Source organism: Rutilus rutilus (genome assembly GCF_951802725.1).
Source record: "Rutilus rutilus genome assembly, chromosome: 1".
Lineage (NCBI taxonomy): Eukaryota > Metazoa > Chordata > Actinopteri > Cypriniformes > Leuciscidae > Rutilus > Rutilus rutilus.
Genome location: NC_140209.1, coordinates 57,648,251 through 57,666,367, shown reverse-complemented (window position 1 = coordinate 57,666,367; position 18,117 = coordinate 57,648,251). Strand labels below are relative to the sequence as shown.

The 18,117-nt window shown below is 37.3% G+C and overlaps 2 protein-coding genes across 3 annotated transcripts in view; one reads left to right on the top strand and one right to left on the bottom strand.

Moving 5' to 3' along the window:
• Positions 1-1,430: 1,430 nt before the first annotated feature.
• pvalb5 (parvalbumin 5) lies at positions 1,431-4,575 on the bottom strand. Its single transcript, XM_084423121.1, has 6 exons — positions 4,481-4,575; positions 4,315-4,371; positions 4,064-4,143; positions 2,399-2,531; positions 2,185-2,294; positions 1,431-1,740 (listed from the first exon to the last, which is right to left on the bottom strand). Exons 3-6 carry the CDS (start codon positions 4,122-4,124, stop codon positions 1,718-1,720), a joined length of 327 nt encoding a protein of 108 aa, XP_084279247.1. The 5' UTR covers positions 4,125-4,143; positions 4,315-4,371; positions 4,481-4,575; the 3' UTR covers positions 1,431-1,717.
• Positions 4,576-10,249: 5,674 nt separating this feature from the next.
• Positions 10,250-18,117, top strand: part of lmtk2 (lemur tyrosine kinase 2) — a 43,091-nt gene continuing 35,223 nt past the window's right edge. The window contains exon 1 of one of the 2 annotated variants that reach the window (XM_084402581.1): positions 10,250-10,767. In XM_084402581.1, coding sequence (XP_084258707.1) covers positions 10,686-10,767 — 82 coding nt within the window. In that variant the 5' untranslated portion in view covers positions 10,250-10,685. The remainder of the gene's footprint in view (positions 10,768-18,117) is intronic. The other variant, XM_084402580.1, reaches the window with a different exon arrangement.

Here is an 18,117-nt window from a genome sequence, read left to right as displayed (position 1 = left end):
AGGTTTGGAATAGTGTCGCAAAAAAATGTGTCCAGTAGTCAAGTCGGGCTAATTTTAGTCTCACAAACGGTGTTCAGAACCATGTGTGGGACCCTATAGATCATGAGGCCCTCGCTTGGGTTAAACAGACGTCCCTTTCCCTGCCTTATCATCCCATCTGTCCGTTTGCTTTCATTCGTCCCCGATTGAATATTTACTGGACAAAGGGACTGATGAGCACATCAGATACATGCATGTTTGATTGAGAGGGAGTGTGTTTCTCCTCCAGGTTAGAAACTCTGGCGCGATCAACTGCGTCTCAAGCCCATAAATCATGGAGATATGATTGGTTTCAGTGTTCATATTGAATTCTTACATATGCATGAGTCATACTGTGCAATCTGAAACCTTCATAACAGTGTTAAACACAGATGGAGTCGTTGCTCATCTTTACTGATGAGTTTAAATTCATGTTATTTTAATAGTATCATTTTATTTATTTTATTTTCTTATGATATTTCATCTTGTAGCCTATCTTATCATATTTGTATTTTATTTTTTATTTGATCTTATATCACATCATATTTTATTATTTTATTTTTAATCTTATATTTAATCATATCTTATTATTTTATCTTATCTTGTTGTATTTTATTATTTTATTTTATTTTTATTATGTCTTATATCTTATCATATTTTTTATTTTAATTTAAAAAAGAAATTATCTTCTTTTATCATATCGTATATTTTTTTGATTTCTATTATATCTTTTTTATCTTATAGTAATTTATTTTTTATTTTATATTATATCTTATCTTATATCTTATTTTTATTGTATTGTATAGATATATATATATCTTATATTTTGTCTGATCTTATCTTGTTTTATTTTTTATCTTATATCATCATATTTTATTTATTTTATTTTATATATATTATCTAATTTGTTATTATTTTAACTTATATATTGTCATTTTATATTTTATTTTAATTTTTTTTTTTAATTTGGTCTTAGGCTATATTATCACATTTTCTTATTTAATTGTATTTTGTTTTTTATATTTCATCTTATTGCATTTTATTTTATTATCATATTTAAGAAGAACTTTATTTATTTTTTATTGTGTAATATCTTATATTTTAAATTATTTTATTTTTGTCTTATTTTTTATATTACATCTTATTATATATTTTTATTTTATTTTATATCTTTTCTCATTTTATCTAATCTTATATCTTATCATATTTTATTTTTTTTATTTTGTCTTATTGCATTTTATTTTATTTTTTATTTTATATTATATCGTCTTATTCTATCTTATCATATACATACATACATACATACTATATATATACATATATATATATATATATATATACACACACATACATATATTATTGTACTGCTGTTGTTATTGTGATATTTGTATTGTTGTTATGCCATCTGTTTCATAAACTTGAAAGGTATAAAAAGATCACATGAAGCAAAGAATTCCCGTACTTGTAGACTTAACTTTATTGAGAAGTTTCATTTCCTACGATCACTATATAGTTACAGAAGCAAGTTTTTATTTAATTCTATTCCCAAACATGATATGCACTTTTTCTACAAAGACTTACTAAACATATTTTAATTAGCAACTCATAAAACATAAAAAACGAATCACAGATAATACATGCAAATAAATGAGAGAATCATGAAATGAAGTTCAAGTCAGTCCAGACAGTCACTCCATTTTCAATTCAGCAGGCCGCAGAATTCTGAGCGGGAAAAAGAGAGAGAGAGAGAAAAATAAGTGAACTGTCCAATCAGCTAAATCCCTGTTGAATCCACACGTACCAGATGTGGCCCGGATCTGGGCCGACACTATGTTGCTGTCTGGGTGTCACATTATATTAAGGAAATTAAGAGGTCACACCCTGTAAATATCAAAGTGTGGATGTTTCTCGCATGCAATTCCTTCCCAGACAGACTCAAACACCCTGCCAGAAAGACATTGCCTTGGGAGAAAGAGAATTCCCAGTCTTTCAAGATAATCAGTACATGCGTGCGTGTGTTAATGGGAGCAGAATTGCTCTGATTCTCATGTGTAGAGCTGATTAATTCCCCAGGCTAACAGAGGAGCCAGACAGTGAAAGAGGAGCCCTGGTTTCTATAGGAGCACGGCTCCCGAAGGGCCAGTTCAACCACTGATTTGGCTTTACCTTCCATCCCGATTTTGCCGTCTCCATCGCTGTCCCCAGCCGCCAGGAGGGTGTTGGTCTCTGCCTCCGTGAGCTCTCTGGCCCCTGAGGAGAAGTTCTGGAGGAAGCGTCTGGAGACCCAAGCAAAGAACAGCACACCAGTCAGAGAGGGCTTCGTGTTGTGCCTTCACATAATGTGCCTCACAATATAAACAAGGTTCGAAGAATGCTTTACTTCAGCTCCTCTTTTTCGATGAATCCACTCTTGTCCTGGTCCAGGGCCTTGAACACCTTCTCCCCATCGGAAGAGGCTTTACCCATCAGACCCACTTGTTCAAAGAACGACTTGTAGTTGAACGTTCCTGGGGCTGAAAGACAAAAATATTATAATCAAATTGGAATATTAAATATTAAGGCCTAATTTTTGGATGGATGCATTTGAATTTCATATAGGCCTAAACTTTCTATCCAGTTTGATCATAATCAAACACATGAATGAAATAATCAGGTTTAGCAATATATTTATCATCCATAAGTCAAATTCGTTTTAATCTCATACATTTTAAATTAACTAATTGATTCTTGCTTGTTCCACAGCTAGCCATACACTAAAATGTGGCAACCTGCAAATGTTAGTGCTGTTTCTACATTGACCCATAAAATTAATTTTGTTGGTATAAATTAATCTGTTTAGGTTGATTCAGTGATGTTGTTTACAGCTCTGCTCATACAAAGAACGATATCTATAAAGATAACTATATTATAGTGTCCACACCAAAGTACAATATCGTTCTGTTTATGCTCGCGCTCTATAAAGCAGGATGGATTCTGATTGGCTGTCAATGATTTTATCGTTCATCAATAATCGTTCGGAAAGTGATTCCAATGAAATCGTTAGGCTACTCTGTGCCGGTTTCGTAATAGTGTGGACTCTTCTTCTTATTTTATATTTAGAACGATTTCTAGAAGTATATCTTTATCGTTATTGATATAGGCTACTTGGTGTGAATTATATAATCATGTTTATTCTAAACGCTAGCTGCAGTTTTGTTGCCTGTCTCTTTAAATGCTCGAGCTCGTCATAGCAGGATGGATTCTGATTGGCTGTCAAGCGTTCATCAGCTGAAGAAAATCGTTCTAAAAGTGATTCCAACTATATCGTTACTCTGTCGTTGTCATTATGCCTGTGGTGTGGACCCTACTATTCTCTACTTACTCTACTATAGTCCTTAAAACTATAGTTCATTTAGATGTAACCATTTTAGCTTACAATAGTTGCATTAACTGCCAATACAGTTGTATTATAATTCATAAGTAATTTTTTTTTTTTTTTTTTTTTTTTTTTTAATGGAAATGTGATAAAAACAAATGAGTTAGGCTATATTATATATATTGCATTGGTTTGGACAACATGCTTTTACGTGCCATTTTTATGAATATTACGGTAAGCGTGATCTTGATCTGAGATGTGTATGGCTGGTGTGAGTGTGTATGATCTTGGATGCTCGGCACAAACACACTGGTATCCTGATGGCAACTGCTCCCCTGTCTCCGGCTGCCTGGATACCTGGATCTACCCATTCCCAATGCACCTGTGTGTGTGTGTGTGTGTGTGTGTGTGTGTGTGTGTGTGTGTGTGTGTGTGTGTGTGTGTGGCCTGGTACACCCTACATTATGGAGACAAAATGTCCCCACAAAGACGGCAATATCTGAAATCCTTGTCCTTGTGGGAAAATGTTTTGGTCCCCATGAGGAAAACCGCTTATAAATCATACTAAGTGACAGAGATAGGGTTAGTGTAAGGGGATAGAATAACAGTTTGTACAGCATAAAAATCATTATGTCTATGGAAAGTCCCCAAAAAACTTGAAAACACAACATGTGTGTGTGTGTCTCTCACCTTGACAAGCCTGGATAGCTGCTGCAATGTTGTCTTGTTTCAGGAGTCCTGCAAGTGCCATGATTCCTCACCAAAAAGTTCTACAAATACACCAGTAAAAGAACCAGTAAAAGACTAAATCAAGCATATTGGAATCTGCAAGTGTAAGCTAAATGTGCATCATCATACAGTGGCATTTTTAGAAGCTTTTCTGTCAAATTTGAATGTGCATTGTACAGTAAATACATGAACAAAGATGCTGTTAAACTCACATAAATCTCTGAATTGATCTTGGAAAATGCAAGGATGCAATAAATCTCCAAATTGACCTTGGGAAAATGTAAGGATGCAATGCAATGAGAAATGTAACAACTGACATCACTAACAACAAGTTCAATTTGGCAGTAAAATGAATGTGAAGGAGCAGGTATTACTAACCTTTGGACCGGTTTGTTGAAGTGATGATGAATCCTCAGCTGTATCCTTTGGAACAATGAAGACACAGATAGTCTCTCCTGCAGTTCTGGGACCTAAAGTGCACAGAGAGCGAGACACTCGTGCCCCTAAACCCACGGAGGCCTTCCTCACCGCAAAACACCTCCCTCCTCATTAGCTGATCCAAGCACTTCGTTTCTGATCGCTATTGGCTTGAAATGCTTTTTTTGCATATGCGCGTGAAGGACTCGGAGGTCATTGGCTCCGGTTTACTACTGAGACCTGTAATGGTACATGGTTTGCCTTTGTTCTAGTTTGTGAAGGATGCTTAGTTGTGAAACCAAATTACACATCACATATAGAAATAAAACATAGAATCAGCGTAGAAAAGTTAATGATGATGAGCTGAGGTGGACTTCATATTTGAAAAATAAATATTCAAAATAAATTCAAATACTAATATATATTTGTTCCTGTGAGGCATTTTTACACTGTTACATAACATTTAACACTACATGTTATGATAAAAGTATTTTCCAATCCCTTTAACTTTTAACATCAGTTTCTGTCATTTCTACTCAAAGATTTAACCTGATGATCAGTGGAGTATAAAAACTGGTTAGATATAAAGAACTTTTCACTATAAACTGTAACTTTGATTGTACTAAAAGCCTTTATGCATGTAATTGAAAGTTGAAGCTGGTTGAAATGTTTACAGTGTATATGATTTTCTTATTTCATAGCTTTAACAATACTTACTGGCAAACTTTTGTTTATAATTCAGAGGTTTTTCCTGTGTGTGCCTTCAGGTTTTTAATTATCTCAATTAAGCCCCCCAGAAATGTAAACCCTAACACTCAAAATAATTAATTGGTTTGAGTAGAGCTAACCTAAATTAAACAAATTAGTTCAATCTAATTAACTTTTATGAGTATTGTTAAAAAAAAAAAAGATTATGAACTTGATTCTTTTAATTTAGACTAACTTAAATTTAACTGAAACTGGGCTGGGATTTCTATTTCCAAGGATGCTTTGCCATGACACTCAAAGGGAGAGTAAATGCTAAAATTAAGTTTTATATAATGTTCTGCTTACTTAAACTTTGAATTTCTTAACTTACAAAATTTGATGTAACTGAGTTTTTGGGTTAGGCCAACTTATTCAGTGATAGCTTACAACAGGTTTAAAGACCACTCTTTTGGAAAATGTATATATGTATACTTACGCATTTGTGTGTGTGTGTGTGTGTGTGTGTGTGTGTGTGTGTGTGTGTGTGTGTGTGTGTGTGTGTGTGTGTGTGTGTGTGTGTGTGTGTGTGTTGTGTGTGTGTGTGGTTGTGTGTTTGGACCTGTTGGGACATTTTTTTGGTCACTGTGAGGACAACAGTTCATAAACCATATTAAATTATGTTTTTTGAAGATGTCATGTAAAAATGCAGGGAGTTTTCTGTAAGGGTTGTCTTTGTAAAGTATATACAAATTATTATGTCTATGGAATGTCCCCAAAAAACATGGAAACTGTGTGTGTGTGTGTGTGTGTGTAAGGTTTTACAGAACAATTGGAGGAACAAAACAATTAGTTTGAAAACAAATGATAAAATAAGATGGCGAGCAGAGGAGAGGGTTGCCAAAGTGAAATAGTGAAGATACAGTAATGTGAACCATTTTGAATTCTATGGTTTTAAGTATACTGATATACCAGGAGCCCCATGACATCATAAAAAATCCTTTGGTGTAAAACATCTTTAAGGGGTCGTATCATGAATATAGGACTTTTTCCGTGTTTAAGTGCTATAATCGGGTCCCCGGTGCATCTAGTAACTTTGTTTTGGTAAGCCTTTCTCTGCAATCATGTCTGACCAAAAAAGGCCACAGCTGTCTTATAAAGACCACAGGGAACTGTGTCAACTTGTGTAAAAGTTTATTGATTAATGATTGTAACTCAACAACAAATGTATCCACTAACCATTCAGAAACGTCCAGGTGCGTCTAAAAGTCTCTCCGTAAGGCTGCACTCTGCAACTGGTTATTTTTGAGATTTTGGAAGAGTGAGATTATTCGCATGTTTTGTTATTGCAGAGTATCCGAAGCTCGTGTAAAGGATCGTCCGTTTTCTGAACGGAGCGGGAGCAGCTCATTTGCATTTAAAGGGACACACGCTTTTTGCTCACACCCAAAAAGGGACAAATTTGGCAAGCTATAATGAATGATCTGGGTTGAATTTTGAGCTGAAATTTCACAGACACCATATATTTATATTATATCTTGTGAAAAGGGGCATAATATGTCACCTTTAAGGCTAAAGCTCCTTCCCAATTTAGGAGAAACTCTTAAAAATAATGGGCGTATCAGTCCTAATTTTAGAACTCCCACGTTTTTAGTATTTCACAAAGCATTTTAGGCTAAAACCAGTTCCTAAATCTGTGAAAAGTTAGGGGTAATCAAGAGGACTCCTCTCTCACTGAGACCAAATCACAAACAATCCTAAAATGGCTGTTGCCGGCAATCCGGCCAAAGACACTGAGCACCATTGAGGCAAGAGATTTATAGATTTTAATCTGCAATGACATATCATAAAGGTGCATTTATGTAAAGGCAATATGGATTGAATGATGGAGAATAAAACACTGCAGTCAAGTTGAAAATAATGTCCCATCGTCTGCGCTGATAGTCTTGTGGGCAGTTCGGGTGACCGGAGTTCAGTTCCGGCTCGTGGACCTTTCCCGATCCCGTCCCCCTTTTCTCTCTTCCGCTTCGCTGCCTGTCATTGTCCTATTATAATAAAAAGGTCAAAAATAAATCTTTAATAAATAAATAATTCAAAAAGAAAATAATGTCCTGTGACTGTTGTTTTCACTAGTTCGAATAGAGTAAACGAGTTAAATAAGCATATTTGGTGTGCTGTACGAGAGGGTTGAGGGATCCGAGCTCTGAATTTAGCCCAAACCCAGAGTTCCCGCCATATCCCTGGCTGGGCCAAGAGTGAGGAGTCGGGGTGGCGGAGGGATGCTGAAAACTGTCGAGGTAACTAGGTGAGTCGGCTATGTATATATGTAGTTAAACAATAGCAATTAGCTGAACATATACATGTTTAATTTGACACTTTATCCTACATTTTAAAATCTTTATTTGAATATGGCAACATGATACCTCGTTCTACAATATTTCTATGATCAAATCACTGATAGAGACCCCTCCCCCATCAGCCAATCACTGTGGTCACAGTTAGCAAGCGTGATGATATCATCCATTGCAACAAGGTCAACCCCGTCATTTCTCTTAGCTTAAAGTCCCCCTGTGGTGAAAATCAAGCATTTAATGTTGTTTATATGTCTATGTGGTGTTTTTAATATGCTTTAAGACAAACCATGTGTAAATTCATAAGTCGACACCATTGCTGAGTATTTTCTCCTTAAAACTGCAGTGAACCAAAGACAGTCTCAAAAACACGGTTTGAAATCGCTGGTGTTTCTGACATCACAAACTACCTTGTAACCAATCAGGTCAACGTGTGATCGTCAACCAGTGGATCTCTGAGCTGGTGTGAGTGAGTGGAGGCGGGGCTCATTTGCATATTCATAGAACAGCATATACTAAATGAAGCAAGGAGTTACATTCAAGTTATTTTAAGGCATAAAGACATTTTTTTTCAAGGAAAAAACATTTAAATGTCATTTTGGTGATCAAGTTTGAAGTGCCCTTATGAGTTTTAAGGGATAAAATGATTGACTACAGGGGGACTTTAAGACTTCTCTCTGTTCCTTAGTAAAAGTTGGTCTCAGCAGCTTTGTGAACCGGTTTTAAGAGAAAACTTTTCCCTAAGAACTTATAAGAACTCTTAGTGGTAAGATTTTGTGAATACAGCCCTTGGTCATTAGCTCTTAAAATGAGGTAAATGCAACCTCAGGTGAACAACAACAACACATGGCATATTACACCGTCCGTGTCATTATGTATTTAACAAAAATAAAGCAAGAATTGAGAAGCCATGTGTGAAAAACTAAGTACACCCTATGATTCAATAGCTTGTAGAGCCACCTTTAGCAGAAAAAAACCTGAATTATCATTTTCTATATGACTTTATCAGTCTCCCACAATGAATTTTGTCCCGCTCTTCTTTACAACGTTGCTTCAGTTCATTGAGGTTTGTGGGCATCTGTTAATGCACAGCTTTCTTAAGGTCTCTCCTGAGGTCTGGACTTTGACTGGGTCACTGCAACACTTTGATTCTTGTCTTTTTCAGCCCTTCTGTTGTAGATTTGCTGGTGTTCCTGGGATGATTGTCCTGTTACATGACCCAGTTTCTGCCAAGCTTTAGCTTTCGGACAGATAGCCTCACATTAGACTCTAGAATACTGTGGTTTACAGAGGAGTTCATGATCGACTCAATGACTGAAGATGCCCAGCAGGTCCTGTGGCTGCAAAACAAGCCCAAAATCATCACCCCTCCATCAGTGTGATGGACAGTTGGTATGAGGCGTTAGTGCTGATATGCGGTGTTTAGTTTCGCCTAACATCTCCATTTTGGTCTTTTTCTGTCTGAAGGACATTGTTCCTGAAGTCTTGATGTTTGTTTAGATGCAACTTTGCAAACCTAAGCTGTGCTTCGTTTTAGAGAGAAGATTATTTCTCCTGGCAACCCTCTCAAACATGCCATACTTGTCCTGTCTTTTTCTAATTGTACTGTCATGAACTTGAAGATTTCACATGTTAACTGAGGCCTGTAGAGTCTGAGATGAAGCTCTTGGGTGTTTCGTGATCTCTCTGACCTGGGGTGAATCTGCTGGGATGTCCACTCCTGGGAAGATTGGCTGCTGTCTTGAATGTTTTCTTGTGAATAATCTTCCTCACTGTAGAATAATGGACTTCAGATGGTTTGGAAATGGCCGTATAACCCTTCTCAGATTGATGGCAGCAACAACGGCTTCTCTAAGATCATTGCTGATGTCTTTCCTCCTTGTTATTGTGTGAACACACACACCTGAAGGCTTCAGACCTTGACACAATGAAACAGTGTAATATGTCATGTGGTGTTATTCATCTGAGGTTGAATTTACCTAATTTTAAGACCTGCAAAGGTCCAGATGATTTTGATTATGTCCTGAAACCACAGACTTCAATAGGGTGTCCTTTCTTTTCCACATGACTGTATAGATCAAGAGTGATAGAGCAGATTGTCACCATATGCATACACGTTTGATGTAGAAAGACATTTTTGTAACACTTAGCTTAGCTACTTATTCTCTAAACCACAAATCCAATTAAAAATTCCCCAGCAACAAGGTGTTTTACCCCAAATACCATTGAACAGCTGTTGCTGAAAAGCTATTGATTCAATCACCTTAAACAAAAAGTCCTAAAATATATAATAATGCCAGTGACTCTTACATTCATCTGCTTCATTCACATTTGATCAAATTACTTCAAAATCAGCTTTTTGTCACTGCGTTATGACCTCGACCATTTTGAAATGCATTGAGGGAAAAAAGTGTTTAGGAAAGTAGGCTACAATGGGATTTATAATACATCAAATAATTATTATTCTCCTAGATATGGATAAATAAGAGGCTTATGTGCTAAAACAAATCAGTAATCCTTCTGAAATTGTTCAGTAGCCTACAGCATGTTATGACACTTTCACGGTTTCCTCCTAAAACAGGTTTTGCGTTGCTCATCACAGTCAACACTTTTCCTTCTCATCTCAGTGACAATGACATACTGTCAGTTTCTGTCACCAACGCCCTCGCGTGCGGCGTGCGTGCGTGACGCGGGCGGCGCGTGACGTCACGAGACATGGCGCTCGTGCGGAAAAGTGATGCTGGACCACTGTGTTTACTGCGCTTTTGATTTTTCCACGAACCCGGGAGTCTTACAATGCAGGAAAAAGACACATCGTCGCATTTAATCGTCCTAGAGAGGTAGTAAACGAACGAGCGGTTTCAAACGATGAGAAATAATCGTAATTAAGACGCCGGTAGCGGTTAGCATTAGCTTAGCTCGATGAACATCACAGCACTGTCGTGTTAGCTAACGCTCATAACACGACATATGACTAATATCGCACAACATGAGTCTTTGACACGGCGGATATGACGATATAGATGTACATAGACGTAGATGAGCCAGTTCAGGCGTCCTTCGTGTTATTTATTTAGATGTGATAGCTGTTTATTGGTAGTTGAGCTAGTGGATTAGCTGCAGTGGTGAGGATGGAGGCTCTTCGTGCAGGTGTGTGTTTACTGGGATTTGCCACACTCACACAAGCTGCACCAGTCTCAAAAACACACGCAGGTAAGATGTCGAGCACGTTATAATGTGTGTTTGATCATGTTTCACTCATGTTGTCATTTATGAACGTTGTGTTGGGTGTATAGACCTTATTTACATGGTACTCCCAATATTTTAGATGCTACGGACCCCCCCAAAAAATGATCAGTCTCATACGAGGGACTCCCATCCTAAAATTTTAATGGCAGCTATGTAGTTTAATGTCTAAAGGCCCTTTGCAAAAACTAGTGATGTTATAAAGATGCATAAAATAGGCTGTGGGGAGTATTTAGCTTCTATTACGTTAGATTACTTTCTCATTTGTTCTACTTATATTGTGACATGGTACTTAATAAATCTATGCTAACACAGTACTATCATGGGACATGTCCCAAACCATGTTAACACCATGTTAGTCTTTTGTTATGGTGTCAGTAGGTGAGTTGACAGCTGACCTGCCCTAAACAAACCACCTTGACCGTGATCAAAACTACCAGCAGATAAACTGGTTATCCAACGCTAATCCATTGTTTTGGAACTGGAAGTGATTCATTGACTCCTGCTTTTAGACGTATGAGCACTTTAATGAGTCAGCAGTCAGTATTGTGTAACAGGTAGATTGTAAACCTTTGTGTTGGCCTTCTGAATCATCCTGATATATTAAGGATGCGTTGATGCACTGAAATGAAAATTCTGGGCTTGCACTTGGGCGAAAACCAAAAAATATCAATTAATTAATCAAACTTATTTGATAAACAACACTCAAATAGCTAAAGTAGTTGAACAAACATTTAAATTGTACATAAAGTAGTTTTTATATCAACTTTTTAATAACACAATTGTCTCTAATCCACTTTTTTGGGGGTAAAATATAAACATTTAAATGACAATAAACTGTATTAACTTGATTTCATGACAGATTTATTCAAACATAATGTAATGTTTGGTATTTTAATGTGACACAATCACATCATGACAACTCATTCGCTCAAACTGATGGATAGGGATTATTTGTAGTGCAACCTTATTATTTAAAATGATTTGTTTCTGTCCCTTTGACTATTTCTGTCCCTTTGCTTCACAAACCAGAAGTGCCAGCCATAATTTAAAACACACTTAACACAGTAGACTCATTTGGAAAAATTATTGATCGGCCTACTTCCTTATTACAGGTTGTGTGAGTTACAGTAAGGCAAAGTATAAACCCATGCATGCATGCCACTCTTATCTGTGGTGAATGATTTACTTGGTTAGAAGGTCTTTTAGAAAGATGACTTGGGAATTACAAGCACTTTATAATCATGTTTGAGTGAACCATCGTCATGTGATGGGTTTTATTTTTAAGACCGCTTTCAAGGCCGTTTGTCTCTCAGTAAACGACTGATGCAGTTAATTAGGAAACTATGATGATGATGAAGTCTGCGCTGACTAATAAATGTGTCCCAGATGGAGTCTCTTCACTGCTTTGGTTTTGTGATTTATATTTGTATTGATGGTTCAGGCTTGACCAGCAGTCTTGGGGTGTAAGTGTTTACTCTGACGGGGATTGTATTCGATTATGATTCTTTTGAATGATGCAGTGCATCAAGAAATCTGAAATTTGAACTTGGTATTGATTCAGTTTTATAAAAAATTTTTTGTATGATTCATAAATATTTCCTTTTTAGAAATGAGCTTCAGACACAAATATGTCTGGATTATTATTGTGTTATCCACCATTCTTCCCCATTCATTAGTCGCTATAGGTAATCGGCTAGAAGTAAACAGTAAAACTATTTGCACTACAAATCAGTGTGTTTATGATAATTAATAATATGATGATAAATACTAGTTTGCATTGTCAAGCACCATGATGGACTGGTTTTGTATAGCTAAAATAACTGGAACTGGCTGACAAAGTTACACATTTAAAGTTACAAATGATTGTGCTTTCTCTCACGTTCAAACTAAGATGGATAATTGATAATTCAATTTTGTAATTAGTGCATTGAGTTTTCATTGTCAGATCGATGCACTGATAAATGTTCCTTATGCGTTTAGCTTTGTCTTATTAGCCTTTTTCCTTTGGTCGTCCGTGTCGAGCGTGAGTCTCTTTCATTTCTCACAGTGGCTTCATCTTCACATTTGTGTTTTTTAGTATGCAGATGAGCTAAATCTGGAAGGATTGCTATATTTGTAGTGTGTTTGACTGTGTTTCAAAATCCTCAGCAACAGACTTTAGAGTCAAGAAGCCCAAGCCTTTCTTGAAACGCCCTGTTCTCACACTTTCAGAGGTGTTGCCAAAAAAAAGATTATACCTTACACACAAAATGTGACTTAATCATCATTGTTTATTTTCAGTTGGGCAGTTGCAGTGTCATACTGTCATTGTTATTCAATAACACTGTGAGCAATCTCAGCAGCAGCGCCTAAACCAGTCATTTTAGGAAATGAAAACACCTGTGCGACTGCGCTAATCCTTTACACACAGTTGAGTGACTCAAATGGACAGACTTAACCTTGCATGCAAATCTACACATTTACAAAACGTAAAGGCTCGGTGGGTTGGAACGAAAAGTTGACGAGTCTGTCTTAATGGGATGGTTCGGAGTAGAATCAACCTAGGGTCCTTTGCACCATGACCTCGAGCCAAACACCCCCCCCCCCCCCCCCCCCCCCCAGAAGCTTTTTTTTCCTTGGTTGAACATTATTAAAGTTAGAGCTTATTTAGAGATATCAGGACGTCGAGGTCACTTCCGTGATTTGGGAAAAGCCCATAAAAGTCTTGGCAGAAAGCGATGCATGAGGATGTAGTGTAACGACACCCAGTTCCAGGAATGCACTAATATTTTGTTGGTAGTGCCAGTTTGCAACAATTATTAGTTAACACTTAATGCCGAGTTCAGACTGCACGATTTTAGCCCCGATTTTGGCTCGCCGACAGGTTTTGAGAAATCGCCGACAAATGCCCGAAATCACAGGCAAATCGGTGCTCTTTCACGCGAGTGACAATCACGCAGTATGAATGAGCAAAGACGCGATCTGAGAGAGTCGCCGACGCATGTGAGATATTTGCCATGCTAAATATCTGGACCTGTCGGCGATTCAAAATCCTGCTGTGTGAAAAGTGTTCTGACTGAAAACTACATCGGCGAGGACCGACAGCCAATGAGAGAGCGAGATACAGAGCAGCGGGGAGTTCGGGGAGGAGTTATAGGCCACAATATCATTATTTTAATAGATATATTTACAATTATATCAAACAGAAACAAAGCACAAACATTTGCTTGACCAGCAGCAACAGCAGCACATTGCAAAATTATTTATTTACCCCCAACTCTCTTTGCAGAACACACAGTCCTTGCTCCCCTTGTCTTCCCAGCCATTTCCTCATGCATAATGTTTTTCTTTTTCTCCTTTCCGCTGCAAATCAGTGCACAGACAATTTGGATCGCAAGCTTCTTGCAGGCTATCATTTTTAATATCAATTTCAGTCTCGCGCGAGAACTGCGGTCTTACGCACGTGGGATTTTGCGCTATTTCCTTATCACTTCTCGCGTGTGTTTGGTTGCGAAACGTAGTTTGCGGACCAGACAGAAGTTGTCGGCGATTCTTCCTCCTGAAAGTCATGCAGTGTGAAACCTCCTGTCGCCGATGCATCGTGCAGTGTGAACACACCAGCAACTGAATGTTACCCCAGATAGTCACGCAGTGTGAAAAGAACAGTGACCCGACTACTTTGAAAATCGTGCAGTCTGAACTCGGCTTAAGTTGTCAACACTTCGGAAAAAATAAAAAAAAAATTGGGATATACCAAAAATACCCGTTGACTTTTACGGGCTTTTCCCAAATCACTGAAGTGACGTCGACGTCCGGGTTAGCGGTAGCATTAGCCATCAGGCAAGTGTTATTTAAATAAACTCCTGATGTACTTACAAACTTTCCGATGCCTCGTTTTATGAGTACAGAACCTATTTGTACTACTGTAGAAGTTTGGTGCCATTCTGGGCATTATTAGTGGGGTAATTTACGGGATACATCCTTGGATCCATTAGCGCCTGCATTGAGCCATCCGGCTGATATCTCGAAATAAGCTCTAACTTTAATAATGTTCGACCGAGGGGAAAAAGGCTGTGAAAAAGGTGTTTGGCTCGAGGTCATGGTGCAAAGGACCCTAGGTTGAAATTACTCCGAACCATCACTTTAAGGAAAATTTGTGATCAGGCTGGTTTAGGATTAAGTGAGATGACAGTCAGATGTGTTTCTTATCAATATATGGAGAGTTTATGGAGGCAACAACTTTTCAAAAGTGTAATTAATAGATAGTCGACAAATAAATAGGCTAAATTGGTGTAAGCTAAGAAATGGATTATGCATTTAAGGTTTATTGTTGAAGGTAGTGAATTTATTACAAAAGTTGTGTATTTGATTGTATTTGGAGTTGTAATCCTTATACTCTTGCAAATGTTGTATTGTACTCGTCCTTTTAGCATGCTGACGTTCACCCACACAGCACTTTATTTTTAGCGCACTGACAGTCAGCCGGTGAGTGTAGACCTGTTCCTTTCCTAACACACAGATCATCGTTAATCCCAGATCATCGTCATACATAAGGCACAATTTAAGATCACATCGCATGTGTAGTTTAAACGCTCATTAGTCCTGATCAAGATATAGGCTAATTGGAAAAATGCGTTTTTTAACTCACGTTTGCTTTTGTTAACACTATTGGTTGGTTAGGCGTAGTTTAGGTGGTGCATTTTCAGATGTGATAGAGCATTTTAGCCCCACTCACTGGACATTTCACTTACGAACAACAACCATCGTAATAAAATGTTACCAGATTCATGTTCATCTGTTTCGGATAAACCTGAACGCGTTTTAAGGGCGTTTTCAGACCTGTAGATCGTTTGCTTTGTTCAGAAACAGCGACTCTTGCCTAATTTGTTCAAATGTTGCATTTTCTTCTTGGTTCGGTTCGCTTTCACAAGGCAACATTTTAAAGTGGAGCAAAATGTGTTCATGCAAGTCACATGTGAGTGAAGCTGTCCTCTTATATTATGATATTATATTGGACAGAGTTTCCTCTGCATCATCCATAGAGATGGATTGGCAAATTCGCTCCGATTGGCTTTAACTTATTTTGTATGTTTAATTATATTTAAAATGATATATCATTTATAATGCAGGAAAGAGCGGAAACGAGGCTTCGTCGAGGCAGCATTCTTGCAATGCACAACATTTTAAGATAAAGAGGCTCTCTATGGTTTTCACCTACGATCAGACACTGCTGCTTTTTATATCACACAACCGAACCGAACCGCTCCAGAGTTCGCTTTCATTTGGGCCGAGACGACCTCGTTCAGGCGATCTCGGAGCCATTGTTTTGCAGCTGGCACATTCAGTGAGCCTGGGTTGGCTCTGATGCGTCCCGGACTGCGGTGATGCTCCGTCTACTTGCCGCCCCATCACCTAACACATGATTGATCTGGGTCATGTGAGATGACACGTGCACCAGAGAGAGAGAGACATTCTCAGTCTAGAGAGCATTTCATATTTATATAAATGTGTGTGTATGTATATATGCACCTCTCCTTCCAAGATAGTATTTTTTTTCCCCATTTTCCTGGAAGAGAAAGACTTTGAGTTGTAGATGCGCATGTTACCTAAAACTTGATGTGAATGACCTCAAAGCTAACAGAAGCCACAGAGCTCCAGTTTAGCTTTCATGGGGTTTTCAAAGCTAAAGTAAATGCTGGTTGAGTTAAAATGAAACCAGTTTGACCAGACTATTCTAGGGCAATGAAAATCTGTTTTATTTTTTCCAAAATTCCTTCTTTTTTTTCTTCTTTTTTTTACGGTTAATTTAAATGTTAGTAATCAAAAAGCATGCCTAATTAATTGAAATCATGAAACTTATACAATTTCACAACAGTTTATTAAATGTTTAATAACAATGACATGTTTAGGGCCCTATGAAATATATATATTTTTTTCTTTTTCTCAAATTCAGTTTTTTTAATAACCAAATTCTTTGTTTTCTGTTTTAAGTTTTCTGGATTCAATTTTAATGGTTTAATACAATTTTAATAATCCCCCAAAAAATGTATGTGATGTTTATTTAAAATTTTCTGGCAATCAAATGAAGGCATAAAACATTAATTTAATTGATCTTTTAATCATATGAATGACTTTGTCAAAAGTGATGCACAACAGAGCTTTACTGTTAAAAATAACACATGGACGAAATGTTTTGATTATTCCTTAAAGGTCCCGTTCTATGCCCCTTTTCACAAGATGTAAAATAAGTCTCTGATGTCCCCAGAGTGTGTATGTGAAGTTTGAGCTCAAAATACCCAACAGATCATTTTTTACAGCATGTTTAAATTGACATTTTTTGGGGCTCAGAAAAACGAGCCGTTTCAGTGTGTCCCCTTTAAATGCAAATGAGGTGCTGCTGGACGACACAGGGGGCGGAGCTTCATGAGCTCGTGCTCAGTCTGTCAGGAAAAATTCATCTCACGGAATGATGATAATATCAGAAACTCTCAGTAACGGCGTTCATTTCGAGTCGGACAATAATGCCTACAGAGTCAGATTGCTGTATAGAGATGAAACAGGTATGGTTTAGTAGTTTAATTACGGTTATTATAACGTATTTGTCATCTGCTTGTAGGCTATGTATCCATTATTTATTAATAGCCTACAAGTCTGCTGTCTGAATGATGATCAAACATGTACTGATGAGTTTAATAAAGTTTATTGTACATCACACAAAAGATGAAGCGTCAGTTTTACTTCAGAAAATCACCGTAAGAGCTGAGTAAACACAGTAGGCTAAGTTATAAGAAGTGCGCAAGTAGCCAGTAGAGTTGAGGGAGCATTCCTGTGGGCGGAGGTTAGTCAAGAAACGGTTCTGGTGATGTCACTAATGCAGGATGTAGAGGGGTGTAGTCCAATCGAGCCGTTTTTTGTAGTCAACTTCTGTTAAATAAAATATCTCGCTTGGCATTGAACTTTGAGCTTTATAATTTTACAGATATTATTTATGCTCTAACAGCAACATTACACACTAACTAAAGTTTGAAACATGGAATCGCATGCAACGGGACCTTTAAATAAAGTTTTAACAATAATTTATTATTAGTGTTAGCATTATTATTTCATTGAGACGTAGCTAAATTCAGTCTGTACAACAGTAATATATATTTCACGCGTGCTTCTGTGTGTGTGTGCGGGAAATGAAACCATTAATTCACACAGAACATGCACCATTCATATTTAAATAGTATTTTTGCAGTTTAATATTCACAGACACTAGTCTATATCGCGATTTGACTAAGTGTACTGACCTGCTTTTTATTTATTCATCAACAATTTAACAAATTCCGTGAA